At 43.9% G+C, this 27897-nt stretch overlaps 2 protein-coding genes across 3 annotated transcripts in view; one reads left to right on the top strand and one right to left on the bottom strand.

Annotated features, from left to right (window-relative positions):
* dock8 (dedicator of cytokinesis 8) overlaps window positions 1-27897 on the top strand; it is a 368411-nt gene that overhangs the window by 170055 nt on the left and 170459 nt on the right. The gene's annotated exons all lie outside the window — the stretch shown is intronic.
* On the bottom strand, window positions 8-26374 carry LOC119970298 (angiopoietin-related protein 3-like). Its single transcript, XM_038804692.1, has 7 exons — window positions 25821-26374; window positions 18696-18806; window positions 14244-14349; window positions 7891-7995; window positions 7496-7591; window positions 6368-6643; window positions 8-1460 (listed from the first exon to the last, which is right to left on the bottom strand). Exons 1-7 carry the CDS (start codon window positions 26295-26297, stop codon window positions 1285-1287), a joined length of 1347 nt encoding a protein of 448 aa, XP_038660620.1. The 5' UTR covers window positions 26298-26374; the 3' UTR covers window positions 8-1284.

Genomic DNA, 27897 nt, shown 5'->3' with positions numbered 1-27897 from the left:
CCAGGGGGGCGTGTCGTTAGTCGCCGGCCCTCCCGCGATTCTCCCACCCGGCGTGGGGAGCGGAGAATCGCGCCCCAGATATCTTGGGGATAAAATGCAGAACCTTCTTGGTCCATGTAGTTCACTTCTGCACTCTGCTGTTGCCTTGTCAATTAAGCCATCAGGAGACTGCCACATTTTAAAAATTGTCGACAAAACAATTTTTGACAAATAGGCACTTAACATTGGGATACCTATGAGGTTGATTTGAAGTTGTGAAATTGGCAGTAATAGCTTCAAAAATGAGGTTGGCACACTTACCAACTTGACCTGCCCTCAGAGAGGTCCATCACTGAGGGACTGAAGCATCTGCTTATGGAGCTCCAATTGCCATTGTGGGACAGAATTCATTGGAGCATGTGTCATGCATTTTAGATGTTACTGGGTGCAGGGTTTTTGGGGGTGGGGGGTGGGAACTAGATTTCTGGACCAAGGGGGTCAAGGGATGGGAGGAGAGAGCAGGAGGAGAGATGGGAGGATGGGAGGAGAATCGACGTTCATATCGAGGATTAGCCATGATATTGAATGGCGAAGCTGGCTCAAAAATCCGAATGGCCTATTCCTTCTCCTATTTTCTATGTTTCTATTACCAGTTTTGTAGGTGATTTAAAGGTGACAAGAGCCTGGAAAGGTAAGTTTTTAAAATGATTTTTTGTGGGGCAAATAGGAGATGGATTCCATGTCCAGGTCCCACAAAAAGAATCTGAGCCATTGCCCAGTCTGGGCTTCCCCAAAATCATAACGCTCCTCCTGGACTTAGTTTTGGCCTATCCAATGGTTTTTGGCCTGCCTAGCCTGAATCTAGCAAGCGGGATATGCCCATTTGTCATATGCAGATCACAACTGCCATTATGATTGAGGCCTCAAAATGATTCCAGCTTGGTTACCCCTGGAATGGGTCCACCAGTTGTTCCAAAGTTATGACCAGTGCCTTTGTAATTCAGTTATGGGAAATGTTGCTTGAAATTTTCTCCTCAGCATCAGAGACTCTTAAGTGGAAACTTTGGCTCTGCAATACACTGGGTGCTGTTTTATACAATTGTTAAGATGTTTCAATGCAAATAAATACAGACAAGGCACAGAAACATACGACGTGAAACACTGGTTTTCCAGTTCTAATGACAAATTATCATGTGAAATTAGTCGTGCTGATAGCTGCAATAAAATGCCGCTCTGGGAATGTAAACTTTGGTCCAGCTGCTTGAATTCATCGCTCTCGAGTTCACAGATATTCAGCACGTTTTCTTAATTCGCAATCTCCATAGGTCTGACCATTAGTTGTGTGGATTTAAAAGAGTAGTAATTGCCTTTCCAAGTCTTCCAGAAAATGCCTTTCTTCCGATCTGGCCTTCTACTGATTCTGGATCGAAGATATTTTCCATTCAGATTTGCTTCTCCACATGCACTAAACCACCAGCCACCTATAATGAGAAAGATGACGTTCTAATTTCAGTTTGCAGCGAAACTTTGTCAAGTAATAACAGCATAAATATCTATCCATCCAAATATTTACAAACACGCACGGTGTTTATGAGTTGGATGGTTGCCATTCTTATCCAAGCCAAAAGTTGGTCAAAATTTTCAGAAATTCCTCTCACTCCATTAGATTGTCAGGAAACACTTTACCCTCCTCCACATTACATAATTTCTAAATCCATGTGGAGCATTTTCAAAAGTCACACTTATATTTTGGAAATTCAGTTTAATTATATTTCCCATTTGTTCTCTCGCATTTGAGGCAGTTAAGAAACTTGCCACTTGGCCACTCTTTTAATATTTTAATAATCTTTATTGTCACAAGTAGGCTTAGATTAACATCGCAATGAAGTTACTATGAAAAGCCCCTAGTCACCACATTCCAGCACCTGTTCGGGTACACCGTTCAGAATATCCAAATGACCTAACAGCATGTCTTTCGGGACTTGTGGGAGGAAAGTGGAGCACCCAGAGGAAACCCCTGCAGACACAGGGAGAATGTGCAGACTCCGCACAGACAGTGACCCAAACCGGGAATCGAACCTGGTTCCCTGGCGCTGTGAAGCAACAGTGCTGACCACTGTGCTACTGTGTCGCCCATATCTCTGAATCTAGGGCTGTCAAGGGTAACTTAATTTGTAACTTATGAAATAAATTAATTAAATATGATGGAAAATTATAAACAACAGCTGTGGGGGAGTGAGCAGTAATGAGAGTTCACTATCCCTTAATGGATTGAAACCAATAAGTAAAATTCATTCAGCTTGTTGATGTAATCTTGCCTGCATGATAGCAGATGTTATGAAGATAATACCACTTAGTATGAAGTGGATGATCATGAGAAAACATTGCCTGGAATTTCAGTTTTATAAACCATTTTCAGCTCTGAATAATCAATTCACCACTCTGTTAGCCAGTTGATTTAATCAGTCACAGCATGATGCTTCACTAAAGCAGTCAAAATTGTGATTGTTGCAGTCTATATTTTTCCCTAGTACATACTGGGGAAGAGCATGAAACCTGCTAAAACAGTTTAGTTAACTACTTTGAATTTTAGCTACTGCATGTGTTCATGGATACAAAATAGAAGCCTCATGGTATGATATTCCACTTTTATTAAATCAAAGAGCAGGTTGAGTCACTGATCAATATCTGTATCTATTTGATTTCCTAACTACTCTGCAGATATAGAATTTATAGAATTGTGTACCAGACACAACAGAGGAATGGAATCCTTGTATGTTGGGCATGCCTGGTGGGTGTACAATTACAACATGCAGAGTGAGTGGAAGACCTAAAATTCAGATATTTATTACATTATTCAAGAAGAGGCTTTTTTATGGGCCAGGGTTTATCATGTAAGTGTGTCATGGAGTTCACCTGACCCACAACTTTTAATAGATTGTGGTATGGGGAGCACACGGCCCACTCTACAGGTGTGGTACAGCGGAAATGGAAAAGTATTTTTTAAACCAAAACAATGTTTATTCTATGAACTCAAGTTAACCTTTTTAAAACATACAGTGAACATCTTAGCAACCATTAATTCAAATACAACCACCAAAGAATACAACACTAGGTAATCCTTAATAAATTCCCAAACAACGTCCAGGAGACAAAAGAAATACCTTTTAACAGAATCACATCAGGTTTACATTCACTACTGAGACCATTTATAATTCTGAATTCACCAAATGATCAAGGGATAAGCTTTTCATGGCAGAGAGAACAACAGTACACCTGCTTTGTCTGGCTTCAGCTCCAACACTGAAACAAAACCAAGAAAACACAGAGAAAACCCAAGCTTTTCTCAAAGTGAAAACTAAAAAGCAGAGCCAGAGCTCAGCTCCACCCACACTCTGACATCACTGCAGCAACATGAGCAGCCAAACATTTCTTAAAGTGATATTCTCATGACACCTCCCCCCAAGAAAAAAAAATAATCCATCAACTTCAAGATGGTTTCATTTTTGACCTTCTCACTATCCTTCAAGAAATGCACAGTAAATATACTTTTTCGTTTCAAAAAACAACACACGCAAACCAGTGTAATAATATCGTCCATTTTCTTTTTGTTCTTCTTCCTCCAACTGGAATTCTTTGGACAAGAAGGTCTCTGCACGATCCATCCATTTCTCTATGCCTTGGCATGTCTCTTTAAAGTCAGATACTTTAGTTCAATCTGATGACAGATTCCCTTGTAATTCTCCAACACAGGAGCATTGGTTATCACAGCTTTCAGGCAGTCAAATACCTGTTGAAACTCCGCTGTCCACTGAAATTTTCGACGTTTCATCAGCAAGTCAATCAGTGGAGCAACCACGCTACAAACATTTTTCACAAATGTTTGATCAGATACACTCATGTCAAAAAATTGCATTATTTCCCGTTGTGTCGAGGGTATTGGAAACTCCTCAATAACTGTCGTCTTCACATCCCGTGTGACCATTCGACCCTGTCCATTTGTATGGCCAAGGAAAGCGATTTGGGCTTGTCCAAATTCACTTTTGGTTAGGTTTATCACCAAACCCGCCTCCTGAAGTCAATCGAATAACTCCATCAGATGCTTTAAATGTTCTGTCCATGTCTGGCTGAAAATGACCAGATCGTCAATGTATACCGCACAATTGGGTAATCCTGAAACGACTTTGTTAGTTAAGCGTTGAAATGTGGCTGGGGCGTTTTTCATGCCAAATGGCATAACTTTGAATTGGTACATACTATCTGGAGTCACAAAAGCTGAAATCTCCTTTGCCCTTTGAAATACCCACAACAAAAATCAGCTATTTTTTTCTCCCAATTACTCCATGTATTTTCTTCTTTTCCAATAAATCATTTAACTGTTGATATAATCCTGCAAGTTACTCAGTCAAATAGGCAGAACACAAAACTAAGAAACTGCTTCCATTTGCTGATTATATGACAGGTTTGTTCACCAGCGGATTTTGTTTTGTTCCCCTGTTATTTTACCCCTTTTCTCCTTCCGAATGTACAAGTGCTAGCACGTACATTCCATATAAAGAAAGATTTGCAGGACGTCCCAAAGACCTTTTGTTGTGGTGTACAAGGCAGACTTTCATCTGATTCCATAATGAGTTTTACATGGAACAGCTAGCCTAGTGCCAGAGGCTTGTAGCTTAAGGGGAGAGTGTCTCGTTCTTCCCGCTGCAATTGGTGTGTTGGAAGAATTTTGCAGGTACTACTCAACCTGTTGGCCGTGTTATGAGTGCACTTTCCTTGGCCATCCTGGAAGGGACTCAAACCCGGAGCTTCTGACTCCGAGGTAGGGATGCAAGACCGCCAAAGAACTTTACAGATAATTAATACTTTTGAACTGTAGTCACTGATAATCTTCATTGTCACAAGTAGGCTTCCATTAACACTGCAATGATGTTACTGTGAAAAGCCCCGAGTCGCCACATCCCGGCACCTGTTCGGGTACACTTGAGGGAGAATTCAGAATGTCAAAATGACCTAATAGTACATCTTTTGGGACTTGTGGGAGGAAACCGGAGCACCCAGAGGAAACCCACGCAGACACGGGGAGAACGTGCAGACACCGCACAGACAGTGAACCAAGCCGGGAATCGAACCTGGGATCCTGGCGCTGTAAAGCCATAATGCTAACCACTATGCTACCGTGCTGTAACGTAGGAAACATTTTTTTCAGTAGTGGTTTGGCACAACTGACTGGCTTGCTAGGCCATTGGCTGTGGGTCTGGAGTTGGATTTAAGACACTGAGTAAGGATGGTAGGTCCTTTCCTGCAGGATATTAGTGAATCAGGGGGGTATTGTTTTACGAAAATCAAACTAGTTTCATGGTCAGCATGACTGAGAACAGCTGTTAGTTCCAGTTTATTAACTCATTGGATATAAATTCCACCAGATGCTCTGGATGATGTGAACTGTATACGTGCAAAGCATCGCCTGGGCCTCTGGATAACTAGTCCAGTGACATTACCACCACATCACAGTCCCCTCACAAGTGCCAAGTAACATTCGGCCACACAAGTGCCAGGCATCGATCATCTCCAACAAGACAATCTAACCATCTCCCCTTGACATTCAACAGTAAAAGGTAAAATTGACTAGTCCCAGATGACCGTAGGCTGCTTCCCCTTTAAGATGGAGAGGTGATTTAACCTGAGGATCACCACACCTCAGGCGAGGAGCAAGATGAATAACCATGAATATATTATTATTAAATAGTATACCATCACTAAATCTCCTGAGGGTTACCATTGAACCCAAAATCTGAACTGGACATCAGGTCCGAGGCTGGGAAATCTGTGGCGAATAACTCAACTGCTGAATCCCCAAAGCCAGTTGACCATCTACAAGACACCAGTCAGGAATGTGGTGGAGTGCTTTAGACTTGACTGGGTGGGTGCAGTGTCAGCAAAACGCAAGAAGCTCAACAAAATCCAGTTTAAAGTAGCCAGTTTGATCAACACCCCATCCAGCACCTTCAGCACTCACTCCCTCCACCAATAACAATGAGTGGCAGCAGTAACATCTACAAGATGCATTGCAGCAACTCATTAAGACTCCTGAGACAGCATCTTCCAAACCTGCGACCTCTACCTAGAAAGACAGACTCCTTCACTATTGCTCGGCCAAAATCCTGGAACTTGCACCCTAACAGCGTTGTGGGTTCATCTACACCAGATGTACTGAAGCAGTTAAAGAAGGTGGCTCACAACATTTCAGGGCATTTGGGGATGTGCAATAATGCTAGCCTTGACAGTGATGCTCACATCCCATTAAATAAGTTCTTTAGGTATTGAACTTGTGGACCTTCTGCGACAAGTGAGAGAATGGATCTGCTGTTTATAATTAACAGCATCATACCTGAATGTTGCTCAGCACAGTTAATAACAGTGTGAAGATCATTGTCTCGATCGCTGGTGGAAAAAGGAAGCGCTTTACAGTCACTCATGGCTGACGAGAGGTCTCCAGACAAAACCTGACCGATTTGCAGGGTGTAGTTGTTGTCCTTGCCGCCTATCTTAAATGTATACTCAATATACCGTGTGTCGTTCTTCCAATCCTCCAGTTCAATGCGCAAAATATATTTGGCCCGGTGAGCAACTTGATAGAAACTTTCCAAACCTAACCAGAATTCACCTAAACAGAAAAGAGATAGTTGATTTGAAGTTGGAGGAAAAGTAAGGTTTTGCCTTAATATCTCATTTATGTTATACAAATTTACTTTAAATACATCTAGAACAATTTTTTTTTAAAAAAAGAAACAAACTGCTCGGAAACACATAAAATCAATCCTGTTGAAAAAGTCAATGTTTGCAATATTAACTACAGTGCCAGCTTTTTTGATAGGATCTTCAATCTTTGATCTTAATGTCGCTAAAACCGAGATAAAGGGAGGGATTCTCTGGCCCACCAACTGCGTGTTTCTTAGCGGCATGCTGTTCGGTGGCATTCTGTTACACCCACCACTTGCCAATGGAGTTTCCCATTGAAACCCACCCCACACCTCCCGGAAACCGCAGATGGAGGTGCTCTGACCGCGGGAAGAGTAATTCCCAACAGCTGGAGAATTCCAGCCAAAATAACAAAAGACAATCTTCTGACATTTCAAACTTGCTTCTGTGGATACCAAGAACGAAGAGTCTTCTCATGATATTGCAGATGATGAAGATTTATTACATTCATCAATATTGAACAATACCAGAAACAATAAATGTTATTAATTGGGACAAAAATAAAATACTTCAGATGCTGAAAATCTGAAATAAAAACACAAAATACTCAGCAAGTTGGGCAGCATCTGTGGAGAGATACAATTAGCTTTTCAGGTTAATAACCTTTTAGATTTGCTTTATTATCACTCAACATACAATATCTGATGCAAAATTGTAATTTAGTAGTAAGTATATTTTCCCCTCCTGACTATTGATTAATTTTCATATGGTGCTGATAGTACAGCATTATCCAACATATCCTGTGCCAGATTCTTACCATGAAGGTCCCCAAATCCAGTTATATATTCTAGCCAGGACCGATCAAAATCCAAAGTGCCATTATATCGCCGCTGAATTACAGTCCAACCAGATTCTATTTGAGGGCACAGAAGAGAGAATGAGAGTGGATTAATCTGAGGCCAGACATGGCAGGATAATTGTTCACAGCAGCTCTTTGAAGAATGCTTATTAATATGGCCTTCAGAAGGAGCTGACACTAAAATGTTGAAGCACAAATAATCCCCACCAGTAATGCCAGTTCTTTGATTACATTGACATTCGGCTCTTCAATTGTTACATTTAAGAATTGTAACATGAGATGAAATCAAGTACAGGACTCTCAGCTCTCATGTAGAAGCTTAACAGATCCAGAAGAAAACTGTTCAAACTGACCTGCAGTCATTTGGCAATATGTTTGCAATAGCTGGGATCCTTTTGGCTGAATGCTATAAATTCCACTAGTTCTTTCACCCCTCTTGAAAATCTGATCACAGTCAGCTGGAAGATAGAAGGAATAAACCTTAATTGTCATTGACGAATCACATCTGTTAAAGAGCATTTAAACAGATTCAATTAGCTGGAATACAATACTCCCCAAATACAAATTGGGGGAAGTTCATGGCAAATGATTTGAAGATTTTTCCTGTCATTGTTCATTTTTTGTGGCAAACATATATATGGCAACACATCATATCCGTCTATACATCACCTACATCCACCTATCAATACAGTGAGTGGTGGAGGTAGCAGAGTTCATCCTCATTTAAAAGTTCAGAGATAAAATGAACACACAGATCCGTCTGTATTATCAACTACAATAAAAACCTGGATTTGTGTCTCAACCCCAGGATGCCAATGCAGAGATATGTGTAGTCCAAGCACTATTCTTCTTTTACATCTGTTTGGACTAATGCTGTTACCTTGTCCAGTGTGCCTCGTCACCCAAATCACTAAGTGTGGGAATTGGAACAGCGGATGATAAAAGCACAGCTTTTTTTCATTTCTGCTTTCTTCTCTCTGACGCACGTTGGTGCAATAGGGCATCTAAAATTTAATGATGACTCTATAGTAATGCATTTCATTCCTTTAATTGCCATGGCTGACCTCATTAAAATGATCCCTGTATTCAAATTGTATTCCCGTGAAGAATGGACATGATTTCCATAACACAACTTCATGATGTATAAGGAAAATTGCATGTAAAATGTCCAGTTTAATTTTGCCTTTAACCAGTAGTTTTGAAATGTAGATGTCTATTTTTAAAAAAATTATAGACTAACAACAAAGATGTACAACTAATGATATACGCCATACCACCATACTACACTACAACACAAACACCAGTGCAGGATTTTTGCTGCACAGGTTACGCCCTGGTCATGTGGTCATGCTCGCATCCACCTTCCAAAACCTAATTCAGCACACCCTACCACACATCTCCTTGGACCAGCCATACCACAATCATTTTTCCATCCTTGCAATCCTCAGAAGGATGCCACCTTTCCATCAATATCAAGCCATCTGTGGTTTCCGATTTTTACGATGCAATAGTTCTTTGTCCAATAGTTGAAAACATTGCCAGTTATTGTATATGAGGGTTGTACAAAACAGCTTGGATTATTAATAGCTCGATTGATGACTTGCTGCTGAACCCATAGATCTAGCCAAGACCGTACCTGCTAAAAATTGAACAATATGGGTTGTAAGATTTGACTGATGTCCAAGGGCATTTTTCAAGGACCAGGGAGACATTTCGAAAAGCATTGCCTACCTGTAGATTTTCCCTGTGACTGGTTGATTGCTGTCCTTGAGTAGATTAAATTAATTCTACGACTGGCAGCATGGTGGCGCAGTGGTTAGCACAGCTGCCTCACGGCGCTGAGGTCCCAGGTTCGATCCCGGGTCTGGGTCACTGCCCGTGTGGAGTTTGCACATTCTCCCTGTGTTTGGATGGGTGGTCGCCCCCACAACCCAAAGATGTGCAGCACAGGTGAATTGGCCACGCTAAATTGCCCCTTAATTGGAAAAACTGAATTGGGTACTCTAAATTTATTTAATTCTACGACGCACCAAATTTACAGAATGGACAAGTTTGGTGAACTTTCCTTATCACTTATTTGTGTTTTTCTTCCTTTATTACACAAATAATTTGTCAGTGAATACAGTGAATGCCTTAAATCAAGCTTTTCCAGACAATAAATGTTTTTCAGCAGCAGTGTACATCTTTCAGAGATGGTGAAAGTTATTTTAAGAAAAGTAAATTGTTGCTCCACTAAATACTAAATGCATGCCAAGGGAGCTTAGCTATTTTCAAGCTCTGACAGCTGATGAGGTTCAGATGAAGTTCAGGTCAATTAAACAGATTTCTTAAGTAACGTACTGACAACAGGTTGCTCGGGCATTGGCTGAATGTCAGATCACTCCTGTTTTGTTCACTTTAAATATGATGTATACTTAATTGTATTCATTCCTTGCCCAAAACAAAACTAGAGTGAGACCGACCGAACTTGCATGACCTGTTAAAATTCCTAAAAATGTTACACAACTGGGCAAAATGGGCTCCCCTGTGCCATAATGACTCACGGTTTGCAAAATATATTTCTGATATTCTCAGAGTATTCATATGTTTCATTTAATTTTAATTAGCTACGAAGAAATGGTTCCCATGAGAGATTGACAATAAGTCTAATGCAGGCCTCAGCCTGAAATATCTCTTTCACCTTTCAGTTAATCCTCTTAATCCTTCTAAAAATTATTTCCATTTCATGTGCTTTTGGCTCTTTTATCCTTTTGGCATGTCATGGGTTGTATGTAATAAGGATTTTTTACATCACTGCAGAGCAACTCAATGCCAATTATGAATTTAATTCCAGGTACAATAGGGATCAAAATTCTGAGATTCTCATTGCAAATACTTTCTTCATATTATCAAACTATTATTTTGGATAAACTTACCCAGTGTTTTATTTGAGCATCTTTCATTGGGTTCGCAGGTAATTTGGGGATTGGGATAATTTGGATATTGCGATAATGCGGATAAGGACAGCAGCATTATACTATTATATTGTGTTATGAAAAATGTTATTCTACTGCAAAGGTGAAGTCTGTGAAACCTAGCCTGCCTTTTTAAGATAATTTCTGAGGAAAATTAGGGACAGACTGAACATATTTTAAAAATAAAGTATTATTGTTTCCTTGTAAATTGGCAATTGCTTGCAAATCCTCAGCTGCTCCCCAACTTAAAAGGTTAGAAAATAAACAACTTGCAATTTTTACATTTTTGACAAATGGACAAGCTGTAAAATTCAAGACCAAAAGTTTACAGTAAGAAAAATATAACTGCTTTCAAAGTTGGCTTTGTTTCTCAATGATCTTCCATGCCTTGCGGTATATCTGAATTTGTTGGAGCTACAAGATAATGATTGGAATTGGAACAGGACAAAGCAGCCTGCTTGATTGCTGCCCCTTCCACAAACATTCAAATCCTCCACCACCGATGAACAGTGGCAGCCTTGTGCACCATCTACAAGATGCACTGCAGGAACTCGCCAAGGTTGCTTAGACAGCACCTTTCAAACCCACGACCACTACCATCTAGAAGGATAAGAGCAGCAGAAAGCTGGGAACCCCACCACCTGGAGGATCCCCACCAAGTCACTCACTACCCTGACTTGGAAATATATAGCTGTTCCTTTGCTGTCGCTGGGGCAACATCCTGGAACTCCCACCCTAACAGCACAGTCGATATACCTACACCTGAAGGACTGCAGCAGTTCAAGAAGACAACTCACCACCACCTTTTGAAGGGCAATTAGGGATGGGCAATAACTGCTGACCTAACCAGCGATGCCCACATCCCATAAATGAATTTTTAAAAAATAAAATAAAACTACATTTACAATGTGATGTGATATCTTTGGACTGGCAGGGTGACATAAAAAGCTTATCGGTACTGAAGAGGAAGATTTTGTTAACACGAGTTCCATAAATTATTTATTTGTAGCTACATTGTTTTAGGTCCCGATTTTTGCCATGAAAGAGAGCCTCTCATTTGTGGCGAAGCTCAGAAATCCTGAGTCCAGCCCCCAAGCAGTGCACTTCCTATTTTTCATGAGGGTATGAGTGGAGTAAGGCCAGGGTGGGATGTTGGCAGGCTAAGGTTGTGAAACCTAGAGTGTGCAGATTAGGCCAGGTAAGAGATAGCCTGACCTTGGTAAATTCATTTGGATAGCCAGAGTACCCCTTTGGAGAGGGACGGTACTGCTTCGGATATGATCCCGGGTCACCTTTGAGAGAGGTATGCCACCTTCTGTAATTGTTAAATATAAACATAAACGTAACCTGCACATAAAAAGTGCATAAACTCATTGGAACTGTCAAAGGATTCTAGGTGAGTTGGCATGGAGGGGATAAGGACAGAGATGAGTGTGGAGCATGGGTTGGCATGAGTTAGCCGATATTGGGGTTATAAAGAACCATGTAGGTGGCACAGAGGATGAGGGAACCTCCCGGTGGATTCCATCCTGCCCCCTCCGCATCCGGCAGCCTCCGGACACATTCCGACAGGCCCAACTTCTAATCTGACCTTCTCTCACCGCCACCCCGCAGAATTAAAATCAAAACTATGGAAGGCCATTTGTAAAGGTCAGTTTCCATGCACCCGACCTGGGAGTGAAAATCTGAGCCATAGTGTTGGATTTCCCCATTGCCTGGAATCATAATTTCTGAAGCCCAGAACCATAGACAAATTCTACTTTAACATGTCATGAGGTAATAGCTCAAACAATTCTTTGTTCAGCCAATAAGAAGCAGACCTTTAATTCACCAATATCTAAGTGTATAATCTCAGACAATTATATTGATTTGGTGAAATATTACTGCAGTGAGACTGAGAAATAGCACTGTTGTTACTTCTTGTAAAGATAAGAGTTGAGTTGAAATGTTTTTAATTTGTGTTCGTTCTGGTGCATTAAAGCCCTGGATTGTCCATCAGAAACGTTGGACTGTAACTTCCAGAGTGGCAATCTCCAGAAGTTCCAAAAGCTTCCGTCTTGCCCAACCTTCCTCACTCGGGCTGGGTGAGACAGGAGCAGCGAAGCACACCCCCAGCTGCATCAGCAAAGAGTAACAGGGAGCAGGGAAGAAAGGAACGTGCCTTTTTAGTCGAGCTGTTTAAAGGTGTTTAAAGGGACAACTTAATGGCAGTAAAAAAAGTTGCAAACTGAAATGGTTCAGACAATCTGGGAAGGGAGACAGAAGGTGGAAGGGGTGGGCCAGCTGGGGGATAGGGAGAATTGGGTCGGGAGAGAGGGGGGGGTCAGCAATGGATGGTCGGGTGTGGTGGGATGTTCAGACCGGACCGGGAATGGAGGGGGGAGGAGGGGTAGGCGGGTGGATCGGACCAGGACGTGGGGAAGGGAAGGTCGGAATGGTGGCCACTATGGGAGGTGGGGGGGTGGTCATGTGCGCACAGCGTTTCCCATGCGAGGCTCAGTCTGGGCGTTGAAATAGTTACTCTGGAGTTAGAAGTTTTTTTTCCTTCTAACTCTTTCAGAGTGACTATCGGGGTAAAACTGGCAGAATCATTCAAAATTAACGATTTAAATCACTGCTCGTCAGGATTATTCCCAGCCCAACGCAATGGTCTGGGGAATTTAGCACTTCTGGGCAATTGAGGGTAAACCCTTAATGGGAAATTCTTGGAGGGATTGCCCAGCGCATCATTCGATACCCCCAAAATGCAACACTGGGGAGCCAGGAAGCTACAGGCCAATAAATTACTGAAACTTTAATACACACCGACTATCCGTGTTTAATTGCCAATATTAATATTGGCATCAAACTACAAAAGGAAATGCTTATTTCGCATCATACAATATTATCAGGTGCTGTCAACTCATTCTTGTGCCATGAAAAGATATTTGCATCATCCCCATGTGGCGCTAACCTACCGCCCTTACTGCAAGCACACATATATACAGTGGTTGTATCACCACACCCCAGCAATATTTCTGACCTGTCCAAGTCCCCTAGACTGTGCTCTTATCATACCTAAATGTCTGCATATTTTTTACATTGTGTGGCAGTCATCATCTTTCAGAATATTGCTTTAGAGAAATGGACATTGATTAAAAATATTCTTTTCATTTCATTTCTTCCTTGAGTAAAGTAATTTTTTTTAAATGTGAACGTTTTACTTTTGGTTACATTTATTTTGGTTGTCTCCAACCCTATTCCTCTGACAAACTTTGGACTGCTCCCAGATCAATTATCTCTCTGAAGTTGATGTAGGAGTTACATGAGTCACGGGGCTGGTTTAGCTCACTAGGCTAAATCTCTGGCTTTTAAAGCAGACCAAGCAGGCCAGCAGCACGGTTCGATTCCCGTACCGGCCTCCCCGGACAGGCGCCAGAATGTGGCGACTAGGGGCTTTTCACAGTAACTTCATTGAATGAGCGATAAGCGATTTTCAATTTTCATTATTCATTTTCATGAAAAAGGCATAGATTAGCTCTTGTGCCTTTTTGTTTGACTGATGGGCCACCAATCTGTGGTAAATACAGTATTTCTGTGATCAGGAGTGCGTTGAAGCACCAATGAATTGTTAAAAATAATTCTCAATTTTTCCTTTTCCCCACACACAGCTGAACAACATAAGGCCCATTTCAACCGCTATCCACAATATATTCAGGACAGCTCCTATTTCATAAATTTCAGGTGGATTAAGATTGCAAACATGTACTTACAGTCAGATGAAGCTTCGTTTTGGATACTCCATTGATCACCAAGGCTGTTGCTTCCCTTCACATCCTTCTTGAAGTGTTTTCTCGGGTCTAAGTCTGCATTTGAAATCTTCATTCAGGGAAAATAATATCTCCTTATAAATCAATTATATTGGATCCAACTATTACAGCATGTGATTTATACATTATATCACTTGCCTTTTGAGAGGTGGAGAAAAAGGTTTGTTTGCTGCAATTACTGGAATTGTTAGGCAAAAGTATTTTCAGGTAAGCTTGTAAAATTTCTAGGATTGAACTGATTACATTTATTTGGCTAAAAGAATCATAGCAAAAGCACAGTGTGTTCAGACGTGAATTATAATGGTGTGTACTTCCACAGAGTGACATTTTTTTTAAGTACAGTTGAAGTTTGCATTGTTGATCCAGTTACATGTTACAGACTGAATTTGGAAACATTTCCAGTACCAAAAAGCACACACAACTGACATCAACAGTAATGTTTCAGTGTGATGATAGTGATTTGGACAGTTTTTTCGAAAATAGGATGTCTCATAAACTCAGTAATTTGATCTGAACACACATTTCCCTATATGTTTTGTAAATATGATATTTCATTGATTTGACATGAAGCATTATTCTTGTATTGAAATACGATGAAACAATATTTCATCATTAACACAAATGGTAAGCATTCCATAGTATCGGTGGCACGATGGTACAGTGGGTAGCACTGTTGCTCCACAGCACCAGGGACCCGTGTTCAATTCCCGGCTTGGGTCACTGTCTGTGTGGAATCTGCACATTCTCCCTGTGTCTGCGTGGGTTTCCTCCGGGTGCTCCGGTTTCCTCTCTCAAGTCCCGAAAGATGTGCTTGTTAGGTGAATTGAACATTCTGAATTCTCCCTCTGTGTACCTGAACAGGTGCTGGAGTGTGGCAACTAGGGGACTTTCACAGTAACTTCATTGCAGTGTTAATAGAAGATTATTATTAAAAATATTTATTTTGAATGTCCAGTTGACAATGTTCTAATAATCTTGAATATAGTGAACATCAAATCTATGCTCTCTGTTGAAGATTATTGAACAAAATAGAAATAATAACTAACCTCCAAACTAATAAAGTTGTTTGATTTTTATTCTCTATTCTCGACAATGTGGGCGGTATGTATTTTAAACATAATAATAAAAGTTGCTATTTTAAAGGCCATTGTTCCCATGAATAAGTATTTGGTTTGCCCTTTCTTGTTTCTTTTGATGTTGTTTACTCTTTTCGCAACAGCACCTAAACTGTACGTTCCAGTCCACTTTCTTTGTCTCATTGCTCATTCTTCAGACCCCTCCCTGCTCCCTTCAGAGGCCATTCGTACATTCACCATGGGCGCGAGCTAACAGAAATGAATGTCAAACACATTTAGCCAGGTGTTTCCCGGCACTCACAGCATCGGGAAAGACCCCGCTGTTGAGGCTCTTTTCGGGGCCTCAGTGGGGAACGCCTGCTGAGGCTGCACTTGGTCCCATTTCCTGCACTGAAAAGCTCCACTCGCAGGAAGAGATCGTGGCGCCCGATCTTGAGACTTCCCAACACGACTCCTGGACTCCCCCAATGCACCTGTAAGGGGACCATCAAGCTCCCTACCAAATAAGGGCAGCGCACCCCCACACCTGATTCCTGGTGCATACAAATGTAGAATCATGGAATTTACAGTGCAGAAGGAGGCCATTTGGCCCATCGAGTCTGCACCGACTCTCGGAAAGAGTACCCTACTTAAGCCCACGTCGCCACCCTATCCCCATAACCCAGTAACCCCACTTTTTTGGGCACTAAGGGCAATTTATCATGGCCAATCCACCTAACCTGCACATCTTTGGACTGTGGGAGGAAACCGGAGCACCCGGAGGAAATCCACACAGGCATGGGGAGAATGTGCAGACTCCACACAGACAGTGACCCAAGCCGGAATCGAACTTGGGACCCTGGAGCTGTGAAGCAACTGTACTAACCACTGTGCTACCCACCCAGGCATTGCCCTTGCCCGACTGGCAGTGCCAGTGTGCCCAAGTGGCATCAGGAGTGCCAGGACACCACCCTGCCCAGAGCACAGCCCTAGATCTCCTGGGGATCCCCCAAATGTCATTCCACCTGATCCCCGTTTGTGGAGACCAATGCTAAACAGTGCCCAAGGCGAAGGGATTGGATCCCACAAGGGTAGATCAGGTGAGTACATATTAAAGTGATACTAGCTGCTCACTTCAATATGTAAATTTGCCAAATATGGATACCCACAATCACGGCGTCTTCCAAGATGCCATTAGATCTTGCAATCATGGCGAGCCGGGTAAATCCCGCGAGGAGCCTCCTGCAAGATTTAGGCACAGCAGGGTCATTAGATCATGCCCTATACTTCTGCTTCTTGAAATCCTTTGGCAAACCATTTTGTTCTGCTATTTTCTTTTCCTTTGAAAATCTATATCTATCCGGACTTTCGGTTTTCATGTCTGTCTTGTTATGCTCTTGGCGTAGCGTAAGCGGCTTCCTTGATGTGCTCTCTGACAAAGGAAGGTTCAGACGTGGAGATAACTTCAACACGTTTATTAAACTATTTACAATTCTCCTACTTGGGTTCGCCACTACTGTTATTCCTTCTATAGCTACTCAGACTGACTAACCAGTCTGCTACAATCCACGTGGTGGGTGTGATATTGAATCAACCCTGTGTCTCTACTCACTGGCTGTCTCCACTGGAAAGAGGAAGATCATGGGCAGAATTCTCCGACCTCCCGCAGGGTCGGGGAATCGCCCAGGACCGGCATATATCCCGCCCCCGCCGTGGCCGTAATTCTCCACCACCCGGGAATCGGCGCGAGCAGGAATCGCACCGCGCCGCTCGGCGGGCCCCCCACGGCGATTCTCCGGCCCGCGATGGGCCAAAGTCCCGCCGCTATCAGGCCTCTCCCGCCGACGTGGTTTGAACCACCTCTGTGCCGGCGGGAGCAAGCGACGCGAGCGGGCCCCGAGGTCCGGGGGGGGGGGGGGGGGGGCGGGACAATCGGACCCCAGGGTGGGCTGCCCCACGGTGGCCTGGCCCGCGATCGGGGCCCACCGATCGGTAGGCCTGTGCCGTGGGGGGCAGTCATTTTCTTCCGCCGCAACCACGGCCTCCACAAGAGACCCCCTCCACTGCGCATGCGCCGGTGGTGACGTCAGCGGCCACTGACACTCCGGCGCATGCGCGGACTCGCGCCGACCGGCGAAGGCCTTTCGGCCAGCCTCTACGCCGATCAGCGTGGCGCCAAAGCCCATTGGTGCCAGTCGGCGGAGCGGGAGCCACTCCGGCGCATACCTAGCAACTAAAGGTGTGCAGAATTCTGCACCTTTGGGGAGGCCCGACGCCGGAGTGGTTGGCACCACTAGGCAACGCCAGGAACCCCCGTCCCGCCAGGTAGGGGAGAATTTCGCCCCATGTGTGTTGTGTCCTTTATATATGGGTTGGTGTAATGCCCTCCTGTGGTGGTGCCACCTCAGTGTGTATCGCAAATGGCCATTGGTCGTGTTCTATCTACCTGTTCTATTGGTTGAGTGTCTGTGTGTCATGTCTCTGGTGCTCCCTCTAGTGTCTCCTAGTCTACATGTATTTACATTATCCCCTTGTGTATTTACAGTGATGCAGATCACCACAATGTCTTCTCTCTTGATATTTTCTTCTCTCCTGGTATTTTCTTGCTCCATACATCCTCCTTGTAAAGTATTCTGGAACATTCCTTATGTTACGAACAAAAGTGCAAGTTCCTCAATATTGAACAATAAGGTGCACTGCAGCACAATGCACCACTTACCTATGACATTTTTAGAAACAAAACGCAAAATGAGAAAGCTCTCTATTCCTTCTCAACTGCGAAAGATTTTTTACAATTTCTTCCATTAGGCCAATGCCTCTTTGAATATCTATCCCCTGCAGCAGTATGTTGCAAAGTAATGTACCATGGTCATTAGGGGCACAGGAGACTCCGGAAAAGGTTTGCCTCATGACAAAATGTCACCGTAAAATGTGACACATAGTTTTTGTTGTAAGCTCAAATATAACCAAATTTAGCAATGTTATTAATTCAAAGCTCAGCTAAATTATTGTTGAAAGTTTACACAAATGCCAGTTTTAGTTCTGAAATAATTCATAATCCTGTTGCCTACTCGCCTGGTCTACATATGGCTAGAAATATGTTGCAGACATAAGCCTGGAATCTTCTGCTCATCTTGTACTAAACATATGAAAATGTGATGTAAACAGCCCCCTCAAGTTAATTTCCCTTTTCCCTTCCACAAATATTTACAGTTACGACTGCATGAAATATTTCTTGTGAGAATTATCTGTTGTACTAAGCATAGAACTCTCAGAAACGGCTGTCGAGGGTACAACAGTGCGCTGAAAATACAAGTCAGAGGTAGGGTGGTGCACAGACCTTGTTCACCAGCAGTTGAATCTGTTGGTTCTGTTCATCAATCTGTTGCTGCTGGGCCTTCAGCAATACGACAACTTCATCTATGCGCTGGTTTTGAAACTCGGTTGCTGACTGTGAAGCAAATTTAATTTGTTGATGTAACCATGTCCAACATTCATTCAAACCGAGTGCATTAAATTTTCTATGATGACAGAAGAGGTTTATATTTTCAAAATGTTAATGGATATGTATTTGTATTCACCTCAGTGAGGTATTGAAGCAGACTGCCGCGATGCAGCAACAGAGCTGTATGGTTATATAAGGGCTTGGCATGGTCAAGTACAGACATGCAACCACATCAACACAATGCAAATCACTACCATCCTGGACAAAGCAGTCCAGTTGAGGGTAATTAGTGATGGATAATAAATATTGGCTTTGCCAGCGATTTTCATATTCCATGAATGAATTAAATAAGCAACATGTTGGTTTCGGACAATGCTGGTCACAACATTGAGGGCTGAAGGGCCTGTTCTGTGCTGTACTGTTCTATGTTCTATGTTGTGATATGTAATCATATACCATCTCCATGATACATCATTCCGTTGGGTAGACGTACTTTGCCAAATTCTTTAAAGACTGTTTTGTCGGGGTGGCACGTGGCGCAATGGTTAGCATTGCTGCCTACGACGCTGAGGACCCGGGTTCGAATCCCGGCCCTGGGTCACTGTCCGTGTGGAGTTTGCACATTCTTCCCGTGTCTGCGTGGGTTTCGCCCCCACAACCCAAAGATGTGCAGGCTAGGTGGATTGGCCACGCTAAATTGCCTCTTAATTGGAAAAAAAATAATTGGGTACTCGAAATTTTAAAGGAAAAAAAGACTGTTTAGTTTCCCTTTCTGTTCCTATGTAGGAGCATAGGAACAGGAGAAGACCATTCAATTCTCTGGTCCCATGTGTCTCTAGGTACAGTAAACAATGTTGAACCTGAATTCCATCATCCTCTTCCAGCTATCATGCACTGCTACTCTCTGGAGTGTCTGCATTAAGAGTTCTAAGAAAAAGGCCACTTTGGGCGGGATTCACCAGCTTCTCAGCCGCATGTTTCTCAGTGGTGAGAGACGGCGTGCTGTCTGCAGGAGGCAGGAATTTCTACTCCTACCGCTGTCAATGAGAATTCCCACTGGAGCCACTCACACCACCGGGAAACCCGTGAGGCGGGTACGCTGCTGGCGAGACCAGAGAATCCTGTCAGCATGAACGGTTGGAGAATTCCAGCCTTTCTTTCTCCTCCACCTGAGACCATTTGCTCACAGAATTCTGCTTTCTGCTCCCACATGAGTTTTCCAACTTATCATTGCTGGTCACTGCCTCTTTCCAGTCAAAGGCTGAACCCTTCCAAATAACCTCTCAGCATTTTAATAGCTTTCCTACATGTAGCTACTGACTTTTAACTGGTAGCATCCTTTTAAATTTGAGGACAAACCCTTTTGAGAGCATTCTGTGCAAGACTCAAACTGGCTTTGCAGTATCCACCAAGGACAGCTTATCATTTTCTGGCACACTATTTTGGCCCTCATATGAAATGAAATGAAAATCGCTTAATGAAGTTACTGTGAAAAGCCCCTAGTCGCCACATTCCGGCGCCTATCCGTGGAGGCTGGTAAGGGAATCGAACCGTGCTGCTGGCCTGCTTGGTCTGCTTTAAAAGCCAGCGATTTAGCCCATTGAGCTAAACCAGCCCCTATATAGCTGTTCAGCTGGAATCAGTGATTCATCCCTTTAATTTCTAATTCTGAGCCTTGAAGTAAAGCTGAATAATTACAAGAGAATTGAAAATAAGACATGGCAAACAGACAACAGATAATATCTAGAACAAGACAGACAGTCAGACAATGGCAATTTGACAAGGAAAAAATAAAAATAGTAAGGATTGTTTGATCACCTAAAACCTGAATGTTTTCTTCATACTGTTGGTGCTGAGTGTATAATTTATGAAAACTACTTACGCTGCAGATAAATAAAATAATTCCCATTGGAATTATTCCAAGGAACATTTTGTGACAAGTATTTGTGTTAAACATTGTATGTGAACTGACAAAATAATGGAATAATGGATCTCTGGTATTACGCAACCTCAGAAACCAATAGATAACTTTGAACAGCTTCGTAACCAATAACTGAATGTTCATTATTGCACACAAATTACATCAGGCAGCTATTCTTTAACACTTCACCGAGTCACTGTATTCAATTTTAGGTTGCTCTTTTTAGCCAACCACAGTTCCACATGTATATACAAACATCAACTTATAACACTATCCACAACCTATAATGTTTTAAATTCATGGTGTGGGAGTTGTATCATGTCTGTACCACCAGTTATTTAATGTTGAGTTACCATGCCAGTATGTAACAGCCAAGATTCAATATGATTCAAACTGAAACAGAGAAAGTTTTGAATAGGATTGCCTTCACCACAATGAAAAACTAAATCAAAGTAGTGAGAAGAGCATTTGCAGGCGTGAAGGTGTCAACTCTTTGGGCTGGGTATGCTTTTGGCAGGGAGGACATAAAATATAACAGGTGGTTAGCTCACTGCCTTACTGCCTGCCCCCGACCTGGTCCCTGTAATAGAGTAGCGAGCAGGCTTCTGCCATTTTGCATTTGTTGTTTTCCAATCTGTTGGGACCTTTCCAGAATCTAGGGAATTTTGGAAGAATACAACCAATACATCCATGGGCTGGATTCTCCCAAAATGAGACTATGTCCTCCATGCTGGCGTAAAAATGGTGGAGCTTTACTCCCGAAATTCCTATTTAAAAAGTTGACCTAATTCAATGCCCTACAGGAGGCTAGCAGGGAGGGACCCAGAGTAAAACTCGCAGCTTTAGCTGCGGATACGGGTCCCCGCACCTCCGGTGCGGAGTCCGTGCATGCGCATGGCGGCGGCTTCCAGCAGCCGCACCGAGCTCCATGGCGAACTCTGACTGCGGAGCCACACAGGGAAAGGAGGAAAGGTGACCTCCCCCAGCCCTCCCCCCACCACCGATCAGCCGCGTGCCCGAGCCTGAAACCGCGCAGATCTAATCCCCGGCCGTTTATAAGGCCCCCTCCCCCGGCCTCTGATCTTCCCGCCCCTGACCAGGGAGGCCGCGGACTGAGTCTGCAGCCGCCACGCCAGCATCCCAAACGACAATAGGTGGTTAGTTCAACACCGTCGGGATCTTGGCCAGTCGGGAGTGGAGGATCGGGCGGGCCTCTGACAATGGACCCCCGGCCGCACGGTGTACTCCGCGGTCATGCCGATTTCTGGGGCCCGGAGAATCGCCAGACTGGTGCCAGGCCCGATTACGGCGTGAAAGTGGATTCTCCACCCCCATGCTGGCCACAATTTTGGCGGGGGGCTGCGGAGAATCAAGCCCTACTTCCTTTCAGACACTAGGATGCAGGCCATTGGGTCCAGGAGACCAGTTAGCATTTAGTCCCATTAGTTTTCCTTGTACATTTTCTCCAGTGATAATTGTGGTGAATGTATTATACTAATAATCCACCGGTGTATTTGTACCAGTGCTGTCGCACTTGTATTTGTATATTTGTATCTGTGCTATACTGTTGCCCTTGTGGGCTTCTCCTATGGGCCATTGGATGGCATTATCCATAGGGGAACATGTGGGGTATGTATGGGCTCTGCCCATGGCTCCTCCCCCTTGAATGGATGTATAAAGAGCAGTCGACCTGCAGGCAGTTCTCAGCATTGGTTCAGTCGCAGGCAGGCACTGTTCTAAGTTGATTAAAGCCACGGTTTACTTCTACTCATGTCTCGAGCGAATTGATGGTCGCATCAATAATTGTTTTAGGTTCCTTACTCCGTCTTGCACCTTGATCTTCACTTCAACTTGGGTGCTTTTTGTGTCTCTTTCTGTGAAGAATGATGTAATATACTTGTTCAATGTCCCTGGCATATCCTTGTTTCCCATTAATTCACCACTCACCCTCTAAGGGAGCAGTGTTCACTTTTGCTACCTGTTTCATTTTTATATATGTGTAGAAGAATTTACTGCCTGTTTTTATATTTTTTGATAGTTTTCTGTCACACTCCAATTTCTCCCTCTTTATTTTAGTCATCTTTCGCTGATTTCTAAATTTCCCAATCTTCTGGCCTACTACTAAACTTTGTTGCATTGTGCATCTTTTCTTTTAATTCGATACCATCCTTAAATAGGCACTGATGGTGCGTCCCACTCGGTCTTTCTTACTCAACGGGATATTGAGAATCCTTAACTGGCTATCATTGCTTCGCTATGGTCTAATCTTTTAACGTATTTTCCATTTAACTTCAGCCAAGTTTGGCTTCATACTCTTATAATTGTGTTCAGTTCAAGGCTTGAGTTCGCACACTTCTCACCCTAAAATGGAATGTGAAATCATGTTATCATAGAATTTACAGTGCAGTTATGATCCCAGCTGATGTAATTCTCCAATCTCCAGCCACATCGTCCTCCTCTCCTGCCTCTCTCCATTTCCCTTCCACTCTCCTCTTACCTATTCATCATCTCTCCATTCAGTCACCTTGACCCTTCTACATTCCTTTCCCCTCCTCCCCATTCTCTCTCCCTTCCCTTATCTCTCAATCCACTGTCTGGATCCAGTTGATCTCACAGCCGTTTATCCTACTTATTTTTATGAGGTTTTTTTTTCTTGATTCTCCATGTGTAATGCCAGAGAAAATTGAGCAGTGAAGAATTGATAATGGTAATGCAATATGTGCATTTAGCAAAAGAGCAGCAATAGCTAACTTGAGAAAAATAGAGAACTCATGGAGAGTCATATAGGTCCCATGCATTTTTGTTGATCTCATTTAGTGGATGTGGACATTGCTGCCAAGGCTGGCACTTATTGCCCATCACAAATTCTCTTAAATGAGTGGTTTTCTAGGTCATTTCAGAGGGTAGTTTAGGGTCAATTGGGTTGCACATATAGACCAACCTGTATACGGATGGCAGATTTCCTTCCTGGAAGGGCTTTAATGGACCATGTGGGTTTTTATAATGATCCGATATTGATGTGGCCACCATTACTGATGCTGGCTTTTTATTCTGGATTTATTTTTAACTGAAACTGCTGTGGTGGGACTCCTGGTTTTGTGTCCAAACCTCTGAATTACTACTTTAGTAACATAGCCACTGTGCTACCATTCCTCATTACAAAATGACTCTGCAACTGCAATATCTACATTAGGCATAACGTCTGGAATATTTGGACAAGACGTTGATCAGATTATTCAACAACACCTGTAAGTAGTGTGAAAATTATTGTTGTTTCAGTGAACAAACACATTTCAGGGTCCGTTATTTCAGTAAAAATCTTTCATTTTTTAAAGTGGATTATTACTTGTGCCAGTGCACAGCTTTTTCCCACTAACATCACTAATAACACACTCTAGACTTGTATCTACATCATTAATATGGTTGTTTTGAGGGGTGCACATGGCGTTGTGATTAGCACTGGGACTACGGCGCTGAGGTTCCATGTTCGATCCCGGCACTGGGTCACTGTCCGTGTGGAGTTTGCACATTTTCCCTGTGTTTGCGTGGGTTCACCCCCACAACCCAATGATGTGCCGGTTAGGTGGATTGGCCACACTAAATTGCCCCTTATTTGGAAAAGAAATAATTGGGTACTCTAAATTTATTTTTAAAAATATGGTTATTCTGTACTTTTAGTAGGGAGACTATGGCGGGATTCTTCGGAAACCGGCGGGGCGGGCATCTCCGGCGCGAAGGAGTGGCATGAATCACTCCGGCGTCGGGCCGCCCCAAAGGTGCGGAATCCTCGGCACCTTCAGGGGCTAGGCTGGTGCCGGAGTGGTTTGCATTGCGCCAGCTGGTGCTGAAGGGGCTTGGTACCGCGCCAACTGGTGCCGAAGGACCTCCGCCGGCCGGCGCGAGTTGGCACATGCGCTGGAGCGCCAGCGTGTGCTGGCATCATCCCAGCGCATGCGCGCGGGGTGTTCTTCTCCATGCCGGCCATTGTGGACAGGTACACCAGCCAGCACGGAGGAATAGAGTGCCCCCACAGCACAGGGCCGCCCGCGGATCAGTGGGCTCCGATCGCAGGCCAGGCCACCATGGGGGCACCCCCCAGGGCCAGATCCCCTGCGCCACCCCGCCCCCCGAGCACCCCAGAGGCCGCCCACGGTGCCAGGTCCCACCGACAAGTACCTGTCGTAACATACACTGGTGGGACCCGCCGAAAACGGGCGGCCACTCGGCCCATCGCAGGCCGGAGAATCGCTGGGGGGCCGCTGTTAGTGGCCACCGCGGCGCGATTCCAGCCCCTCCAAGTCCCCGGCGCCGGAGAATTTGTCAGCTGGCGGGGGCGGGGTTCACGCCGCCTCATCACACACCCCCCCCCCCCCCCCCCCCCCCCCCCCCCCCCCCCCCGCCCCCTGGCCGATTCTCCGACCTGGCAGGGGGTCGGAGAATCCCGCCCGATATTCGAAATAATAGAGACTATTCTGGATCGACACATTGATACGTTGAGGTGCCTGGATGCAGTGAATACTATAAAGCTGGATGCATCGGAGAGTGTGCCAATTAAAGAGTGTACCTCTCAATTTACCTCTGTTATTTAAGTTTGAACAGAAGGAAAATTTAGTTGGCTTCCTTTACAGAAATGCCTTCCAACCAATCAAATTTTCTGCTGTTTGTTTTGTCTAAATTAGCACACCTGGCTACAGTCCCAGCATAATCTCAGATGTAAATCTCATATTGTTTTGCAGATTTTCAAAGAAATTTTCTTCTTTAAATTTAGAGTACCCAATTCATTTTTTTTTTCAATTAAGGGGCCACCGTGCTGCCCTGTTTCAAAGATAATTTAAAATCTACAAAACTCTGTCTAACAATACCTGACAAATATTTTCTACTTTATTCCAAGAATGTGCCACATCTGTAGTGATATTTTGTAGCTCTAGGTACTTCCAAGTGAATAATTCCTCTGGGAGAGTTACCCAATCCTCCAGCAACTTGTTGTAAGAGCCATTAAGTAGTCACATGTTATCACCATAAATCTATCAAATCATTAAACTTTATAAGTACTGTCAATTTTATTGCATTTCATGGTACTTCAAGATGTGCTGACTTACTCTGTAAAAGGGGACATCGGCAGACTTGTTTTTCTCCACGTAGTTCTCCAGAATCCTCTCCCGCTTTCCTTCCACGGAATCTACCTTGTTGGCAACTGACTGCTGGTCCTGCAGTGCTTTCCTTAGCTCATTTCTGAGCTCCATGATTCTTTTATGAAGCTCCTCATCCTCAATTTCCAGCTTGAGAGCCTTTCCTTGTAGATCCTTTTCATCACTTTTTATAAGCCTCACCTGGCTGCCAAGATTATTGATGGAGCTATTGTAAACATTCAGCTGTCCTAAAACAGCATTCATCTCTCCCTTAATTTTGTTCGTGTGCTCCTTCAGCCCTTTTCCGAGCAGGTACAGACCATGGGCGAGTAGGCTAATGTCATCTGACGAGGCAAATTGAGATTTCTCTCCTCGGCGAGTGTTCCCAGGAAGACCTGACATGGAACAAATTAGACAAATTATCACAATAAAATGAACTGTCTTCATTATTTACAGACGGGCAGTTCAGCTTTATCAGTTCTTTTCCTACTATTGGGACAGAAATTATGTCCTCTGATGTTCCAGAGCAGACGCTGCACTCACTTATGTACTGTAGCAGAGTCCTCCCCGTTCCACTTATGTAAATGATGAATGTTTAAACTCAGTGGGAACCAAAGTCACATTGTAAAAACCACAGCTATGCAGTAACTACTCTTAAGGGAGTGTCTCCAAAATATGTGTGTTCAGCTTATTAAAAGCACTTTTCTCATTTTTTATAAAATCCAGAACATATCTAGCTTACCAACAATACATGAGTATTGTTCTCAAGTTTTTTTAATCCAGTACATTTTTGGTTTAATCAAGGTAGGGAAAATTATTGCTGAGAACTGGTGTACATAATTGCAGGTATCCGGGTTGCACCAAACACTCAGAGGCTAAGGGGAACACAAATGGGTGTAGAAGGGGGAAAAAATCCTTCAACTGTGCCTCAATGCTATGCCTCATTTGCAGCTTCAGAAGAGTACCCTTGTACCGACAACTTCAATTGCCCACCTCACTCTGTGGCTTCTCTGAATGAGAATTTCATGTACAGTAATGTTAAATTAGGGACAGGATTTTGCTGCTGATGCACACTAATTGTCAACTGAATAGATATTACCTACGTTTGTTTTACACAGGAATTTTAATGGAATATGAAGAAGGGGTTTCACTTGTGTTGATCTGCAGTAGATTTAAACTGGTGATTTTAAACCCATGATGACGAGGCCGTGCAGTCTCCCCACAATTTAACACCAATGGTGTCATTTGGAGCTCAGCACACCTACTAATGTCCTCTGTTAACCTGCCAGTCGAGAGCTGAACCCAGATTCAGCAGTAGAAGGGATTTCTCCTACCAGACCAATTTAAAGGGATTACCAATGACCAGTAGGTTTGTTGGTGATTGATTCTTCACCTTCTGCTACGATTCTACAAGTGTTTGATGTTTTCTACCTTTGTTTCAAGCTCAAAAGATTGACAGGTAGGGATGCAGCAGGCACTGAATGATGTTTTGCTTACTTCACAGTAAGGATATCATCACTGAAATCTTCCTTTTGCTGCTGTCACAACTACAGCCTCAGAGCAGAGAAAGCACTGCATTGCCAGTGGTTGTAAAGGTGGCTGTGGCAAAGACCAGGAGCGGGATTCGCAGTGGAGTGGCAGGAACCACTCCGGCGTTGGACTGCCCCAAAGGTGCGGAATCCTCTGCACCTTCAGGGGCTAGGCCGGCGCTGGAGTGGTTTGTGCCCCGCCGGCCAGCATTGAAGGCTTTTGGCGCCGCGCCAGCCGGGGCCGAAGGGACTCAGCCGGCCGGTGCGGGTCTGCGCATGTGCGGGAGCGTCAGCGGCTGCTGACGTCATCCCCGCGCACGCGCACAGGGGGGGGGTTCACCTTCGCGCCGGCCATCGCGGAGGCTTACATGGCTGGCACGTAGGAATAGAGTGCCCCCGTGGCACAGACCCGTCCACCGATCGGTGGGCCCCAAATCTCCGGCGCCGGAGAATTCAGCCGCCCCCCTGGCACTTCTCTGACCCAGTGGGGGGTCGAGGAATCCCGCCCCCTCTATCTT

Source organism: Scyliorhinus canicula, chromosome 8 (assembly GCF_902713615.1).
Source record: "Scyliorhinus canicula chromosome 8, sScyCan1.1, whole genome shotgun sequence".
NCBI lineage: Eukaryota > Metazoa > Chordata > Chondrichthyes > Carcharhiniformes > Scyliorhinidae > Scyliorhinus > Scyliorhinus canicula.
The sequence above is the reverse complement of the archived record's forward strand: the minus strand, read 5'-3'. Positions and strand labels throughout refer to the sequence as shown.